The sequence below is a fragment of the Cervus elaphus genome, chromosome 28 (assembly GCF_910594005.1).
Source record: "Cervus elaphus chromosome 28, mCerEla1.1, whole genome shotgun sequence".
NCBI classification, from domain to species: Eukaryota; Metazoa; Chordata; class Mammalia; order Artiodactyla; family Cervidae; genus Cervus; species Cervus elaphus.
The window spans coordinates 49,494,003-49,510,585 of record NC_057842.1 but is presented as its reverse complement, the minus strand read 5'-3'; the positions used below and the strand labels follow the sequence as shown (position 1 = coordinate 49,510,585).

The 16,583-nt window shown below is 36.1% G+C and overlaps 1 protein-coding gene across 14 annotated transcripts in view; it reads left to right on the top strand.

The window, feature by feature from the left end:
• The window catches only part of GRIK2 (glutamate ionotropic receptor kainate type subunit 2), a 721,045-nt gene that overhangs the window by 499,746 nt on the left and 204,716 nt on the right, over positions 1 to 16,583 (top strand). For all 14 annotated transcript variants that reach the window (XR_006338355.1, XM_043889993.1, XM_043889994.1 and 11 more), the window contains one exon: positions 6,991 to 7,197. Coding sequence is in view for 13 of the 14 variants with exons in the window: in XM_043889993.1 (XP_043745928.1) it covers positions 6,991 to 7,197 (207 nt within the window). In the remaining variant the exon portion in view is untranslated. The remainder of the gene's footprint in view (positions 1 to 6,990; positions 7,198 to 16,583) is intronic.

The window sequence follows — 16,583 nt, the reverse complement described above, 5'->3', positions numbered from 1 at the left end:
TTCATAGGCAAGGATATTGTTACCCATAAATAAATGCGGTTTCAGCTGGCTTCTGCAAACAAACTTTAAAAGAGCTTTGGTCAGAAGGGTAAATTCTGAACCTGACTGGGGCTAACCGAATATCCATTTCTGGCTTCCCAAGGAAATGAATCGAGGGGTCACAGATCCTGATACACGCCCAAATGTTTGGACACAAAGTCATGCCTTTCAAAAACGTACTCTCTAGTGGTATTGTTCTTCTGGTAATTAATGAATCAAAGTAGCCATTCAATAATACAAAATTATTTAAAATAAATAAAAACATTAAATTCATCACTAGATTGAGAGTTCCATAAGAGTTGGGATTTTTAGGTATTTTTTTGTTTTGATATCATTGTGTACCTGGAGCCTAAGGAGTATGTATCACAATAAGAGTTTGATATATGTTTGAATAAATAAATAAATTAGTTGTTATTCTTATCATTGTAATAGCAGGGGATATTTTATACATATAGAAAATCAATTTGCATCTTAATATCTTTAATCTTTTGAAATCATTTGAGACAATGATAGTTCAAGGGTTAACACATGAAAAAAGATCATTTATATCTTTTTAGATAAGGGCTGAGGGATATATGAGTTATATATTTCAAAAGTATAAAATTTTATTGTATTTAACTAAAACATTTTGTTCCCCTTAACCTTAAACATATTTTACTTTTTCAGACCTTCATTTTGGGTTTATTATGTGTCAAATCCCAGTCTAATACAGATAAAAATACGTGAGTTATTAGGTTCCTTAAAACTGGGGTTGATGGTAGAAATGCTGACAAATCCTTGTTACAGATGCCAATGGAATGAAGTGCCTTTACCTCTAGCAAATGCTGATGTGGAGATTTAAGACTATGTGAAAAATCAGTAAAGTTGCCCAGGAGAGTTTTATCATATTATTCATTGAACTCAGTATGTGGTACAGTAATTGCTTCTGGTATCATTTTTCTTTTCTTACATGAGGTTGTTATTTATCCTTGTGCCGTGTGAAACAGAGGAAGAGTCTAAAGGAGAGTCATAACTCGATGTAAACTGTCTTGTGACACAGTGTAACTGGAGATAGGAATCACAGCTGGAAAAGAGTGTCTTACTTCTCAGAATTAAATACGGGAAGAATGATATTAGACACTGTGGAGACACATAAATACCAAAAAGATGCACTCAGACAACATATTTTTTCCTAGTGATATGAAAACCTGTTTAAAATATACATCTAAATAGGCTTTTTAATCTCACAGAGATCAACACATTTATTTGCCTATGACAGAGGTTTTCTTATTAGCTGATAAGTGAAGGAAATCAAATTAATAGGTAGGATGGTTACTACTACAACAAGCTGGATGGGTGACATTTAAATAGCACGATAATTTTGGAATTTTTGCTCTGCTTCTGTTCCTTGTGCCTGTATGTCCTTTTGCCTTACACACTTTTAAGTAATCACTAATGTTTATCATATTTTCTCCAATGTTCAGGTAAGTTTGTATGAAAAGTATACCATAAATATTTTGGAGCAAAATTTTTAAATAGAGACAATCATGACTTAATAATGCAAATAGGAGGAAAACATTTTTTAGACATGTATGTGTTGCTTCCTAAAGCTGTTGGGCTGAAAATATGCTATTTTTTACAAATTATTATATTTTATTTTTATTTATTTATCTGGCTGCACTGGCATGCAGGATCTTAGTTCCCCAGCCAAGGATAGAACCTGTGTCTCCTGCAGTGAAAGCATAGTATCCTAACCACTGGACAGGAGGGAATTCCCTATTTTTACAAATTCTTCAAGTATTATGATAAGAATGTGCGTTTTAACTTGGAAAGAAAATAATTTATTATGTAGAAAATGAATTTTTAGAATTATATATTTACTTCTATTGTTCACCAATTTCATTTTGATTGCATTGTGCAATTAATAAATGTATTACCATTTTGCATGCAGTATACTAATACTAATCCCAGTTGATTGAAAAAATAATAATAAAACCAGACAATACATGTTAAGTTAGCTAATGATCCCTGTATAATTATGCATTTATATGCAGTTTAGAAACCATCACTAGGAACTATTTAATGTGGAAAGTATAGTAGAACGGTAAGTGATTCAGTAGTCTGATTGCCTAGATTGTATGCTGGCTGTTGACCTTATGCAAAACACTTAGCACCCCAGCCCTCAGTTTCTTTATCTGTAAAATATAAAAATTAATAATGATATCACTGACTTTGCTTGCCTGTAATGAGAAATAAATAAATTAAGCCAAGGAAAAGCTTTTAGAACAGGAATGGGCAGTAATTAAACACTTGGAAAATGTTTGTGCTGTTACTTAGTGACTGGAGCTTGAAAAATGGTCAACCTGTGGCCTTTTAAATAAAAATAATACACATTTGTTTATTTATAGATGAGAAACTGACTGCAACCAAAGTGTGAATTTGATCATTTTTGTACCAAAATGCTTCTTTGTCCCGCATTCCACCAGCCAGAAATTCTCTTGCTGTTCCTTCCTCTTAAGGGGAACATGGTATGTCCTTCTCACGTCCCTAAGCCCCTGGCCACTGGTTAGGAACCTGAAGATTTGTTACCACCATCTCCAAACCCCATAGAACTTAGCTGTCTTATAAAATTTTTCCTTCAAGTTCAAGTTGCCTTGGCTTCCCCAGTTGACCATAACAGTTCATTTCCATCCAGTTCATTACACAGTCATTTATTTGCAACCCTGCTATGTGCCTGGTGATGTTTGGTGCTTTTGATGCAAATTTGCCATATAAATGGCTCCTATCTTGCCATATAAATGGCTCAATTCTAGTTCAGAAGATATATATATGTAAATCAGCACTCCCTACTCAATATGATAAATATTATGGTAAAAATTATTGTGGGGCAGCAGAAAAGGAGATAACTGACTGTGCCTGAACTGTGAATACCTAGCACAAGAAAGCTGTTCAACTGCAGGGCTTCCTCCTCTCCCCAGGTAACAAGGGCATTTAACTTGTGATCCACAGAAATGTGTTATCCAACTTTAAAGATTAGAAGGCCAGGAAGTGTAGAGAGGAAAATGAGTATAATATCCCTAAGGGTGGAAGAGGACTATATCTGTCAGATTTGTAGCACTGTATCCCTGGGAAATACATTTTATACGTGATCACATAGTACATAAAATGTGTGCACACTAAGTCGCTTCAGTCATGTCCAACTCTTTGGACTGTAGCCCGCGAGAGACTCTGTCCCTGCGATTCTCCAGGCAAGAATACTGGAGTGTGTTGTTATGCCTTACTCCAGGGGATCTTCCCAACCCAGGGATCCAACCCGCATCTCCTGCATTGAAGGTGGATTCTTTACAACTGAGCCACCGGGTAACCCCATATAAAAATTAGACAGGATCTTAAATGTACTTTTTACCTTTTGGTAAGCCCAAGTACCTAGCTTTGAATTTAATTACATATTAATTTCTGATTTCTATGTGTTTTAACTAATTCCATTTGGAAATGCAGCATATGTGAAAGTGTGAAGTCGCTCAGTCATGTCCAACTCTTTGCCATTTCCTTCTCTAGGGGATTTTCCTGACCCAGGGATTGAACCTGGTTCTCTGATCAAACCTGGGTCTCTGATCGAACCTGGGTCTCCTGCATTCCAGGCAGATGCCTTACACTCTAAGCCACCAGGGAAGCAGTATATGTAGGTTTTCCACAAATTACCTAAATGGTTTAGAAAGAAGTATGAGATTGTGGGAAAGTATGCATCTCGGAATTTAGAAAACCTGAGTGCAAATCTATCCTTTAACTCCTCTTAAGTGTTCTTTATTTCTTCTCAGCTGTGTGGCCTGGGAAAATTAACCTCTTTGAAAAATGACAACTATAAAAGAGTCCTAATGAAACTCAGTTGAACCATATAAAAAGATGTTCAATATCATCTTTCTGTAGAGAATTGTGAAATAAGGAAACACTGAAAAATCATTACATACCTGTTAGAATGAATAAAATATCCAGAAAACTGACAACACCAAGTGCTGTTGAGGGTGTATAACAACAGGAATTCTCATTCATTGTTGGTGGCAAACTCCAACTGGTACAACTAATTTGGAAGACATTTTGACAGTTTCTAGCAAGACTAAACACTCTTGTATTAACTGAATGCACTTCTGTTTATCCAAATGTGTTGTAACTTGTATCCATACAAAAACTTGCATGTGAATGTTTGTAGCAGCTTTATTCATAATTGACAAAACTTGGAAGCAACCAAGATGTCTTTCGGTAGGTGAATTGATCAACAAACTGTAGTATATTCAAATAATGGGATATTATTCAGCATTTGAAAGAAATGAACTATCAAGCCACAAAAAGATTTGGAAGAAACATAAATATATATTACTAGGTGAAAAAAGCCAGTATGAAAAGGCTACATACTTATTACAGTATGAAACCAATTATATGACATCTGGAAAAGAGAAAACTGTAGACAAAAAAGATTAGCAGTTGCCAGGGTTTAGAGGAGAGGGAGGGATTAATAGGTAGAGTACAGAGGAATTTTATGGCAGTGAAATTATTCTGTATGTTGCTACAATGGTGAACTACATGTCATATATTTGACAAAACCTATAGAAAATACAATCCTAATATAAATTATGGATGTTGACTGATAATTACATATCATTGTATTATAACAATAACAAATGTATCAGTCTGGTGGGGGATGCTGGTAGAGGGGGAGGCTTGGCATGCATGATGGTAGGGGGTATATGGGAACTCTGAACTTTCCATTCAGTTTTACTGTAAATCTAAAACTGCTGTAGAAACAAAGTCTATTAGAATCCATGGGAAATTATTGCATCTAAAATAATGAAATAATATTAAGCTATATCTGCCACATTCCTTTTGCTGAATTCTCAAAATAACTTAAAAGCATTGTTGCATCCACTCAGAGACAAGAAAACTGAGTCAGAAAATTAACTTATCATTTATACAGTTAATATTTTCTTTGCACATATTATGTGCCAAGTATTGTATTAAGCATGGAATAATGTGGATGTTATATTCCAGGGAAGTGAGATGTGGAATAAGGAACTTCTTTTACACACTGGAGCATCAGAAGAGCAGGAAAGTTAGAGTGTGCAAGAAACAGTAGGGATAAGCCAGGTCAAAGGAGATGGCAAGAGAGAGAAAATTAGTCTTGTCTCTGAGATGAGTATGGGCAAGCTGACTCATTGCTGTTGGTCCAAAATGTCTTTGGGTGTGATGGCCCTCATGAGATGACTGATATTTTCTAGGGGTTGGGAAGAGGGTGATTGCTTGCTAAATGGATTGGCATGGGAGTCTCCTAAACTTTTTCACTTTGCAACATCTTACTCTAGAGAGAAACTTCCAGAGACTTTGTCCACTGTCAAATAGGAAGTAGTAGAGCCAGTTGCACCCTGGTTTAGTTATAGGACAATCTGTCATATGATGTTCCACCCACTTCCAATAAAATGTGCAGATATGTGGATTCTCTTAGCCCTTAGTTAAACATACAGTATTTGATAGGGCCTGCTTTGCAAGGCATTATAAGATTTGGCTCCTCACTTGCTCTTCATTGGGCTTCCCTCATAGCTCAGTTGGTAAAGAATCTGCCTGCAATTCAGGAGCCCCTGGTTCGATTCCTGAGTCAGGAAGATCCCCTGGAGAAGGGATAGGCTACCCTACCCGCTCCAGGATTCGTGGGCTTCCCTTGTGGCTCAGCTGGTAAAGAATCTACCTGCAATGCAGGAGACCTGGGTTCCATCCCTGGGTTGGGAAGTTCTCCTGGAGAAGGGAAAGGCTACTCACTCCAGTATTCTGACCTGGTGAATTCTATCAACTATATAGTCCATGGGATTGCAAAGAGTAGGACACTACTGAGCGACTTTCACTTTCACTTGCTCTTCATTTTTACCTTGTTCAACTAATTCCCTCACCTCCTAGATGTGGCTTCAATCATATTGATGGCTGTTGTCCTCTTCCTCATACACTCTAGTGTCATATTGCTCTCAGGGTTTTTACTGCTGTGTCCTTGGCTTGAAATGATCTTCTTTCAGATTTTCAAATGGCTAGACTCCTTCTCAACTTTTAAGTTCTAGTGCATGTTTCATCTCCTCAGAAAAGGTTTCCAGACATATTACTTAATTTTGTCTTCTCTTGCAAGTACCTTGATATGTCATTCAATGTCTTATTGCACTAGTTTATGTATACAATTGATCAGCATCAGAAGTAATGAGTTCTGTTCATTTAGGCATTTATTATTGATTTCTTCTTCTATACCATAAACTTCATGATTCAGGAATTACATTAGGTGCTCAGTAAAATGTTGGATGAATGCACCAGCACTTGATATGTGTTAGTGACTTCATCTATAATCTAAAGTAAGCTATTGTTTTTTCTTTTATAATTATAGTAGTCGTAATTTTGATAGTTCTTAGAACAGAATGAGATAAAGAATGAGATAATGTATATATAAGTGTCTAATTCAGTTCTTAGCACGTGGTAGGCAATTAGATATGACTTTTTTCATTCTTTTGTCAATAAATCTCACTAAAACAGCACACTTGAAATTATTTGGTATAATTAAAATTAGGATATTGTAATCATATTGTAATTAAATACAATATATTGAAATTACATCTTGGTATTATATATTATATAGTATGTAATCATTTTATATATTATTTATCATATGTGATATAAGATGTGGTATAATATATATAACATATCATTTTATCATATAATTGTGTTAATGTTATTATATTTAAATATCTCTTATGAGACATAAGTGTTCTCAAAGTAATATGCCTTCTTAGTGTCTCAAACTATGCTAATCACAATGAGAAAAAAATAAAATTGACTGCTTTAAATTAATATGGAATTTTCTATCTTTACCAACTTATTACCAAAGTTATAATTTTTGTAATAGTTTCATGATTAACAGACACTTCCCACCTTCATGTTCACTGTTTCTAGGAGGAACCCTATGTTCTGTTTAAAAAGTCTGACAAACCTCTTTATGGAAATGATCGATTTGAGGGCTATTGCATTGACCTCCTCAGAGAGTTATCTACAATCCTTGGCTTTACATATGAAATTAGACTTGTGGAGGATGGAAAATATGGAGCCCAGGATGATGCCAATGGACAATGGAATGGAATGGTCCGTGAACTAATTGATCATGTAAGTCCCTTTTCTCATTATTACTACCTTTGGAAGATTTCTATTAGATTTACCTGTTTTTGATGGTCAAGGGTTAATAATGTCAAAGAACAGTGATATATTTTAAGTATTTACTTTTCCAATAATGTTATTCAAAGTATATATTATTTTTGTCAAGCATAAAGAATATAAGGGATGAATATAATTCTGTTAGAGACATGTGTCTATCTTAAATTAATGCGTAGTCATTGATTTAAAATATTGAAGTTTTGGTCTTGATTTATAAGATGGAATTCAGTTTCTTAACAATGAATTTCACTTGCAATTTCATAATATTAGCTTTCTAATCAATGGAGAGAATGGGTGGTACAAATTCTAAATTTCATGATAAAAATTTTCTGTACTAAGATAAGATGCTTATTGTCTTTAAAGATGAAATAAATCTGTACAAAAATCTAGAATCAAATACTATATAAAAATAAAGCAAGAATATTAAGCATATTAGAGCAGAATGACAGATATTTTATTTTTTTCTATTTTTTAAAATTTATTTTAATTGGAAGCTAATTAAAATATTGTAGTGGTTTTTGCCATACATTGACATGAATCAGCCATGGGTGTACATGTGTTCCCCATCCTGAGCCCCCCTAGATATTTTATTTTTCAAGAAATAATTTAGGCATTTATTCTTGGTCAGGAAAACATTATTTCATAATTTGGCAGTTGACAGTGTCAATTAATTCATCTATTTGAAAAAACTCTTTTAAACATCATAACATAATATTTGACTATGTGTTTTGTAACATTTAAGCATATTTTGACATTTTCCTTAATATTATGGCACATAATTATTGTAAAGAATTCTGCAAAGTTATTTAAATAATTTTCTTTTAAAAAACATTGTGAGTTGTATCCTTAACAAAAATTCTTACTTAATGGAAGTAGCAAACATAGGCAGTTTTCAAAACATTTTGAAGATACTTTGCCATTAATTACAAAGTTCATCATCAAGAAAGAGAATAAAAGAGATCTGTCTAGCTATCTACCTATCTATCTGTCAAGAAAGGGATATTAGACAATGATTAGGAACAGATTAACATTTAAAAAATTCCTTTTTCTTCAAAGTGAAGTGAATGAAAGTTGCTTAGTTGTGTCCAACTCTTTGTGACCCCATGGACTATACAATCCATGGAATTCTCCAGGCCAGAATAATGGTGTGGGTAGCCTTTCCCTTCTGCAGGGGATCTTCCCAGGTCTCCTGCATTGCAGGCAGATTCTTTACCAGCTGAGCCACAAGGAAAGCCCAATTTTCTTCAAAATGTCAGTATATTTCTTTTAATGATTTGGAATTTACTCTGTAAGTTCTTGAACTTCTAGACTTAATCAGTTATTTCTCACAAATTCTCCTTATATGGGACATTTATATTTTAACTTTGTAAAATACATTGAAAGATGATGAACATATACATGATTTGGGATCAAATATAAAACCTTAAACTGTCTGTTAGTTTATATTAATATAACAATAACTTTCATAAACCTGACTCAAGCTGGTTTAAGTCATTTATTGGTTTGCATCTCTGTGAAGTCTAGAGGTAGTGTGGCTGGATTTGGACTATTAATATTTTATTTCTCTTATCTTTTGCCTCAATTTAGTTCTCACTTCCTTATATTTGTCTTACTCTTAGACATGTGCCTCTCAATAAGTGACAACACTTGCTACCAGCAGTTCTAGATTAATCATCTAGGTAGAAATACAGCACCTGGAAGGTATAATTTTATCAAAAACTCCAAATTCAGTTTTATTTGCCTGACCTATGTGTGTGTAGATAGTCACTCAGTCATGTCCAACTGTTTGCACCTGTTTGGAAGGGTCCTCGATGCAGGGGATTCTCCAGGCAAGACTACTGGAGTGGGTTGCCATTTCCTTCTCCAGGGGATATTCTCAACCCAGGGATCAAACCAACATCTCCTGTGTCTCCTGCATTGAAGGCAGATTCTTTACCTACTGAACTATTGGGGAAGCCCCATCCTGACCTTTGTAAGTGCTAAGTCACTTCAGTTGTGCCCAACTCTCTGTGACCCCATGGACTGTAGCCCGCCAGGCTCCTCTGTCCATGGGATTTCACAGGCAAGAGATACTGGAGTGGGTTGCCATTTCATAAACTAAATTCTGTGCCAATTATCCAATTCAGAGGGAAATGATATTCTCATTGATTATTCTGGGCATATACTCACAAGAAACTAGGAGATAGAGTCAATACCTTAATTAATTATTTATTAATTAATTTTTTGGCTGCATCTGGGCTTAGTTGCAGCATGAGGGATCTTCGTAGTTCCCTCTGGGACATGTGGGACCTTAGTTCCCTCACAAGGGATCAAACCTACTTTCACTGCATTGGAAGGTGGATTCTCAACCACTGGACCACCAGTGAAGATTAAAACCATATAGATTTAGAGTTGAGAAACTGGGTTTTCAGAGGAAAATTAGGTTGCTTCTACTTGAAGAAAGTGGACAGGATGCTATACAGACCAATACAATGAATATTCACTATAGAGTGAGTTCTATGAATAACTAACTTATGGGAGACTTTTATTTTAGTCAAACACAAAAATGTTATATCACCAATGCCTTTATGCCAAACCAATCCCGTTATGCTTTATATTTGTCATGTCTGCTTAGTTAATGTTCTTTTATTTAAGTTTTTTGAGATCCAAAATTGATTAGAAGTTTTATGTTTCTAGAATTTATTTCTTCTTGATTTTGTACCTACATGTTTCTTTAAGGAAACTATAGAGTAGAAAATGAAGGTGAGGTTATATGAATAGAGCTATGGCATAAAAGATAACAATACACCAAATGAAGGAATAGTAAGGAAGGTTTTATTATTTGATATTTATTTCTCCGAAAGTATTTTTGGTATTGAGTTGAGACCATTGATGAAGCTTTTAAGTTATTTAATCATTTTATTCTCAGTGTCATACCTGTCACTTCACTTTCTGTTTTTTTCTGTGCTAAAGTACTATCCCTATTTCAATACACCCTTTCTTGATACTTTCCTCATGACACATACTGTTGGCTTAGCCTTAGTTTTAAATGTTTAGCATATGTCACATTAAACTAAAATGATGACTGTAGTCAGTGTATTTTTCCTTATACCACCTCAACTTAGTTTGCATGTTCATGAATATGCTAATTTCAATGTAAAGTAGTAACTGAACTACTAATCAACACCCTGAACTTCTCCCACTCCTTACTTTTCTTAGATAAAATTATATCCTCTTTCAGAGCTTGATTACCATTCTTATTCTGAAATTTCTCCATTCTACATCTTCAGCCCTGAGCTTTCAACGCATATATCTAACTACCTCTGGTATATTTTCCACATGAATGTCTCATAAGCACCTCAAAGGAAGGATGTTCCAGGCTGAAGGTATTATTCATTTTTTCTGAATCTGCTCCTACTGAAGAGTTTTATATATCAATAAGTGGCATAAACAATTCAACAGTTTTCCCAAGCCAAAAATGTAGTATCATGTTTGCATCGTATATTAAGCATGGCCTTAAATGATTCTGAGAGTGCCCTGCTTCTCTCCAGCTCCATAGTCACGTGAATTAAGAGCCCCATATGAGAACTGTCTCCTTCTAATCTGGTGAAAGTGTCTTTAGTCGCTCCGTTGTGTCTGACTCTTTGCTACCCCATAGACTGTTTAGCCTGCCAGGCTCCTCTGTCCATGGAATTCTCCAGGCAAGAATACTAGCTAGAGTGGATAGCCATCCTCTTCTCCAGGGGATCTTCCTGACCCAGGGATCAAGCCCAGGTCTCCTGCATTGCAGGCAGATGCTTTACCATCTAAGCCACCAGGGAAGCTCTCTAATCTGGTAGCTATTCATATCTTCAACTAGAGTCTTGTTTGAGAAAGATAAATCTGATCATGCCCCTTCTTTGCATACAATCTCTCAGTAGTTTTCACTGTCTGAAGGATATAAGACCAACTGTATAATATATTTACAAGCCCTTCTGCATTGATTTTTGCTTATCTCCTGTGGAAGTCTTTTTGACCCTTCAGACAGACTCTCAGACCTTCTCCACCCTGCTTTCTGTATTGGGAGGTTGTTCTACATACAATAAATCAACAGAGCTTCCCAACCAAAGGTCCAAGTCAGAGTAAGGTTAGGGTATTTATTTTGCTCCTTGTTCCATTCTCTGAGATATTGTCTTAGATTGGCTTGTGTCTTCACATTGTATGCCAGTTTCTTGCAATCATGTCTGCTCTACACAAATCTCTGTTCTGCTCTCAGTTCCAATTTATACCCTACATAGTTAGGGGTGTTTACAGCTTAGCTGCTAATGGCTTTGGGTTCCTACACCAAATCTTAAAATTCCCTTTACCAGTAGTTCTCAGAGTATATTCCATAGACCCGCAGAATTAGTATCACTTTCAAACGTGTTGGAAATGCACATTTTCAGGTCCCACTCTAGACCTACCTGATCTGAAACTGTGGTGAAATCTGGCAATCTCTATTTTAACAAGCCTCCCTGATGATATTCTGATGTTCTCGGAAGTTTGAAAATCGTTAGTCCTTTTATAAATAAATCCTGCTCACATATCCTCATATGAGTGTGCACCTATTTTCCGTTGAGACTCTAACTGGCACACCTATGTTTTCATCTGTTCTGCTCTCTCCACCCACATGTGGGCTTTTTTCATTCTTCTTCTCCTTTGCCTCCAGTCTAGTTGTCTGTCTCCAGAACTCTCCTCAACCCCCATCTAGCTCACCTCATCCAAACTACTTCTGCTCAGCTTCAGAAACACTTCACCAGTGAGGCTTCCTCACCTGACCCCAGGAAGTCCACCTACAATGGGTTTCCACATAATTCTTATTGTACAACACCATTACACTTTAATTACCGACTTAATATCTGTACTATTTACTTGCATGTAATTTGTATAGTGTTCTTGTTTGGGAAATCCCATGGACAGACAAACCCTGTGGACTGCAGCCCATGGGGTCTCAAAAGACTCAGACACGGCTTAGAGACTAAACAATAACAAAGTTTTACAGTAGCTTTACTATCAATTGGGGCTATATGAGTTGCAAGTGTATTAAACCTGGCTAAATAGAGCTTATACAAACATATATTTTTTAAAAGCCGCACATTACAAAAAACATCCAGCAGTGATTTTTCACTTCAAGTACATTCAATCCAGGGACTTAAAGCAGGCCATTGCATACATTGGTCTCTCTTTCACTGCCTTGTTATATCTTGGCTTTACTCTCTTTATTGATTTTATTCTTAAACACTTTCTTTCTACATAGTGACAAAGGTGGCTCAAGTTGGCCCTAGGCCAGTGGTTCTCAACCTGGGTGATTTTTTTCAGGAGACATTTGGCAATGTTGGGGGACATATTTACTGTCACAGTTTAAGGAGACGGGGAGGGGTGTTGCTACCAAGGGGTAGAGGCTAGAAATGCTAGTCTCCGAATAATGTATTTAGGCCCTCATAACAAAATGTTACTTGCCCCAAAAAGCAGTAGTATTGAGGTTGAGAAATCTAAGTTTACCTATTTCTTAGAGTCCTCCTTCTAAAAAGAGAGTGGTCTCCTTTAGCTAAAGTTTCAGCTAAACCAATTTTTAGGGTGTTGGGGTGAGGGGAGAGGAGTGTCAACTGGGCCAACTAGGACCATCTTCCCATCTGTGAACTAAGCTATAAGGCTGGGACTGCGGAGGTGGTTAGTGGAACGGCCCCACCTGAATCATATGTCCACATCTAGAATTGTGGGCTAGAGTCAGCCGCATCTGAATTATGGTACTTATCATTTGTATGTGAACTTGGGGGCAGAAGCAAGTGATATTTATCTTATACAGGTTATGTGCCAATCCAGTTTTATAGACTTTCTCAAATTTATGGTCAAGTAGAGGGGGCATAACCATAAAGAGGCTGTATTTATTCAGGTGTTGTGATGGGGAAATGTCATTACAAATAAGATCTTCCTCCAACCCAGAAACTGTCTCCACAAAGATAGAAGAAAAACAAAATAATATTATGGAAAAGCATTAAACTGGAATGTGATGTATACTGTAGGCAATTTGCTAAGAGATGGCAAAGACAGAAAGAAATATCAGCCTTTTATATATAGCCAAGCAGATGCAACCCATTATAGTACATATGTGTTCTGAAGAGAAACAACCAGTCCTCGAGAAGTCTTGAAAGTACTGCTCGTCACACATAGTTCATATTAAATTTATTTGGTAACTGGAGGAGAAGGGGACGACAGGATGAGACGGTTGGATGGCATCACCTACTTGATGGACATGATTTTGGGCAAGCTCTGAGAATTGGTGATGGACAGGGAAGCCTGGTGTGCTGCAGCTCATGGGGTCACAAAGAGTCAGACATGACTGAGTGACTGAACTGAGCTGGGATGACCATCTGTGTTAGATAATTGGCTTTATGCTGCCAATTATGCCATAGAAGAATGAGCTTCTCAGACCTTTATGACAGCAGGTAGATTTTAGGCACTCACCCGCAGAAATTTCCACAGAAATTTGGAGTTCGAATGCACTCTTCCTGGGTGATTCTATTTCTGTTTTTAATTTTATTATTGGAATATAATTGTTCTACAATGTTGTTAGTTTCTGCTATACAGCAAAGTGAATCAAATATATATATACTTATACCCCTTCCTTCTTGAGCCTCTCTCCCACCCCTGATTCAATTTCAAATAGTTACTTCCCAGGTCCTTAAAAAGGGCGTCCTCTAGTGGGAAACCTGGCAAGAGGCTTCCCTGACTTGGAAGGATTAATGCAGTCCATGGAGTTGCAGGGGCTTCCCTGGTGGCTCAGACGGTAGAGAATCCGCTTGCAATGCCAGAGACCTGGGTTCAATCCCGGGGTTGGGAAGACCCCTGGAGGAGGGCATGGCAACCCACCAGTATTCTTGCCTGGAAAATCCCATGGACAGAGGAGCCTGGCGGGCTACAGTCCATAGGGTTGCAAAGAGTTGGACACAACTGAGTGACTAAGCCCAACAACAGTATGGTTTGGATCTCTGGGTGGGGAAGATTCTCTGGAGAAGGAACTGGAAACCCACTCCAGTGTTCTTGCCTGGAGAACTCCGTGGACATAGGAACCTGGCAGGCTACAGCCCATGGGGTTGCAAAGAGCTGGAAGCAGCTGCATGACTAGCACACACGTGGAGTTATAAAGAGTTGGACACAATTTAGCACTGCAAAACAACAAAGATGAACAGACTGACTGACTAACTTTCACGTTTTCATCAATGTCAAAAAGAGAGAGAGAAAGGACTTGAAATTGTAAGTTTTCTTAAGTAAATGTTCTAAGAAAAGGGGAAGGGTCTCTGGTCATTTTCAGTAGAGAGGATTGAGTCTCTTATGTTTAACTTTAATTTGCCCTGATAGTTGGAAGTCTATTTTGATAATAACTGCTTTTACCCACTTCTTCTCTCTCATTCATTCTTGAGAGGATCCTCGATGTATAGGGTTTGATATGATCTCTAAGTTTATTTTAATCTAACCAGGGACCGTTCTTGATGGTGCAATATGAAGACAGAACCTCAGAAAGTTATTAGGAGACAGTGGCTCCCTGAAGCTTTGTTAGTCCTTGGAAAATGATAAGCCTTTCCTCTTAAAACACCTTCTTCCCCCATCATTTCTAAAACAGGACTGCACAGAAAGTGTCCTAGTAAGTACTTGGTGAGACAGATGTTGGTTCAGGTCCTAACTGTGTCACTATATAGTTTTATGCTTTGGTCACATTGCTTCAAACTCTTTAAGCCTTAGTCTTCTCAAAAATAAAATAGATAGAGTATCATATTAATAATTATGAATTATGTACACACACATATGTTTCCTAATGCAGTGTATGACAAATAATAGATAATCAGGAAACAGAGATATAAGTTTGAACTAATAAATTCAAAGTTTGTCTCTTCTTACTTATTCTGTTTTTATTATAGTTTATGAGTATTACTTTTGAAGACTAAAAAGCATAACATTTAGACACTATATAATGAGAAAGATGTAGGGATTATAGTTGCCATTGATATTAATTTTATATTAAATCATAGTAAAACTAGTGTTAAGTTTTAATGTAAAATGTATTCATTGGAACCTTCAATGTTCCAATATCTCAGTGCTTTCCTACCTAAACGATCCACGTCTTGTGAATGGTAGTTTTATATTAGAATTAATTAAACATAGGGAAGAATTGATAGGAAATCAAATCTGATATTAGATGACTAATAGGTAGGATAAAGGGGAGAAATGTTTAGCAAATCAGGAACACCTAATTCTTTCAAAAATTTCTATTTAATATTATTTTTAAATCAAATAACTCATTATTGGAAAAGTCAAAATGTTTTTGGATCTTCTTATATTTATTGTATAATTTGGTATTGTATCAAATTTGAGTTAAATGTATGACTGAATGTTAAAAGGTTTATCTCCCTTGCTTTAATCCTTTAAACAGACATTTCTCAAATATATATTTTTAAAATAAAAAATTTCCAGAATCATATTATTTGAATGTTTCATGGAATATATTAATAGTAGGTACTACTGCAGAGAAAATTAAGTAAAATCTATGCACTTTTTCATTAACATAGATGACCTACTCTTTTTAGTATTTTAATGCTGATTCATCAAGCTAGCCATCATTTAAGTTTTTATGATGATTGTTGGGCCATTCTATTTGAAATGTGCTAGGCAGCTATAAAAACTGAAAATTTTTGCAAGTCACCAAACTGATTAAAAGCTACATCAGGACAATATTTTACTGTATCCGTTCATTTTTTCCGTAAATCCTCTGGTATTGAGGTACGTGCATGGTAGTATTCACTTGCTTCAAATACACTGAAAATAACTAGGAGACACAAGCAATCAGATGAGAGAAAGTGTTTAGTATTCAAGAATGAAAGAATGATACAAATGGCCCACAGTATGCCACAACAAATGTTATACTCAAACACCTTGCTCCTTAGAGAATATGCAATGTATTTTCCAAATTCTTTTCTTATATTATCTTCCAAGGGCCCCAGTGAGAGTGTCTATTCAAGCTCCAAGGAATGAAATAAACAGTGACACATTTTCCTCAGGAAATTAAAGCATCATAGCTTTCTGTATAATATTTTATGAACTATTTTATCATTTTTCATTATTAAAATCAAGCTTAGCTCTTGAACCTGAGAGTAGAGATGAGTACGCAGAAACTTGGTAATGCAACTATTGTAATAAGTGGAGCGTCCATTTACTTATAGCTCTGGGCTATGCATTTCTTATGGCTGATAACTCATTTGTGGGCTCATGAGACAACTGTTGTATGTTATTCATAAATCCAGCTAAAGTTATTCGTAAGTTTGAAGGGAAATATCTAAGCTACAATA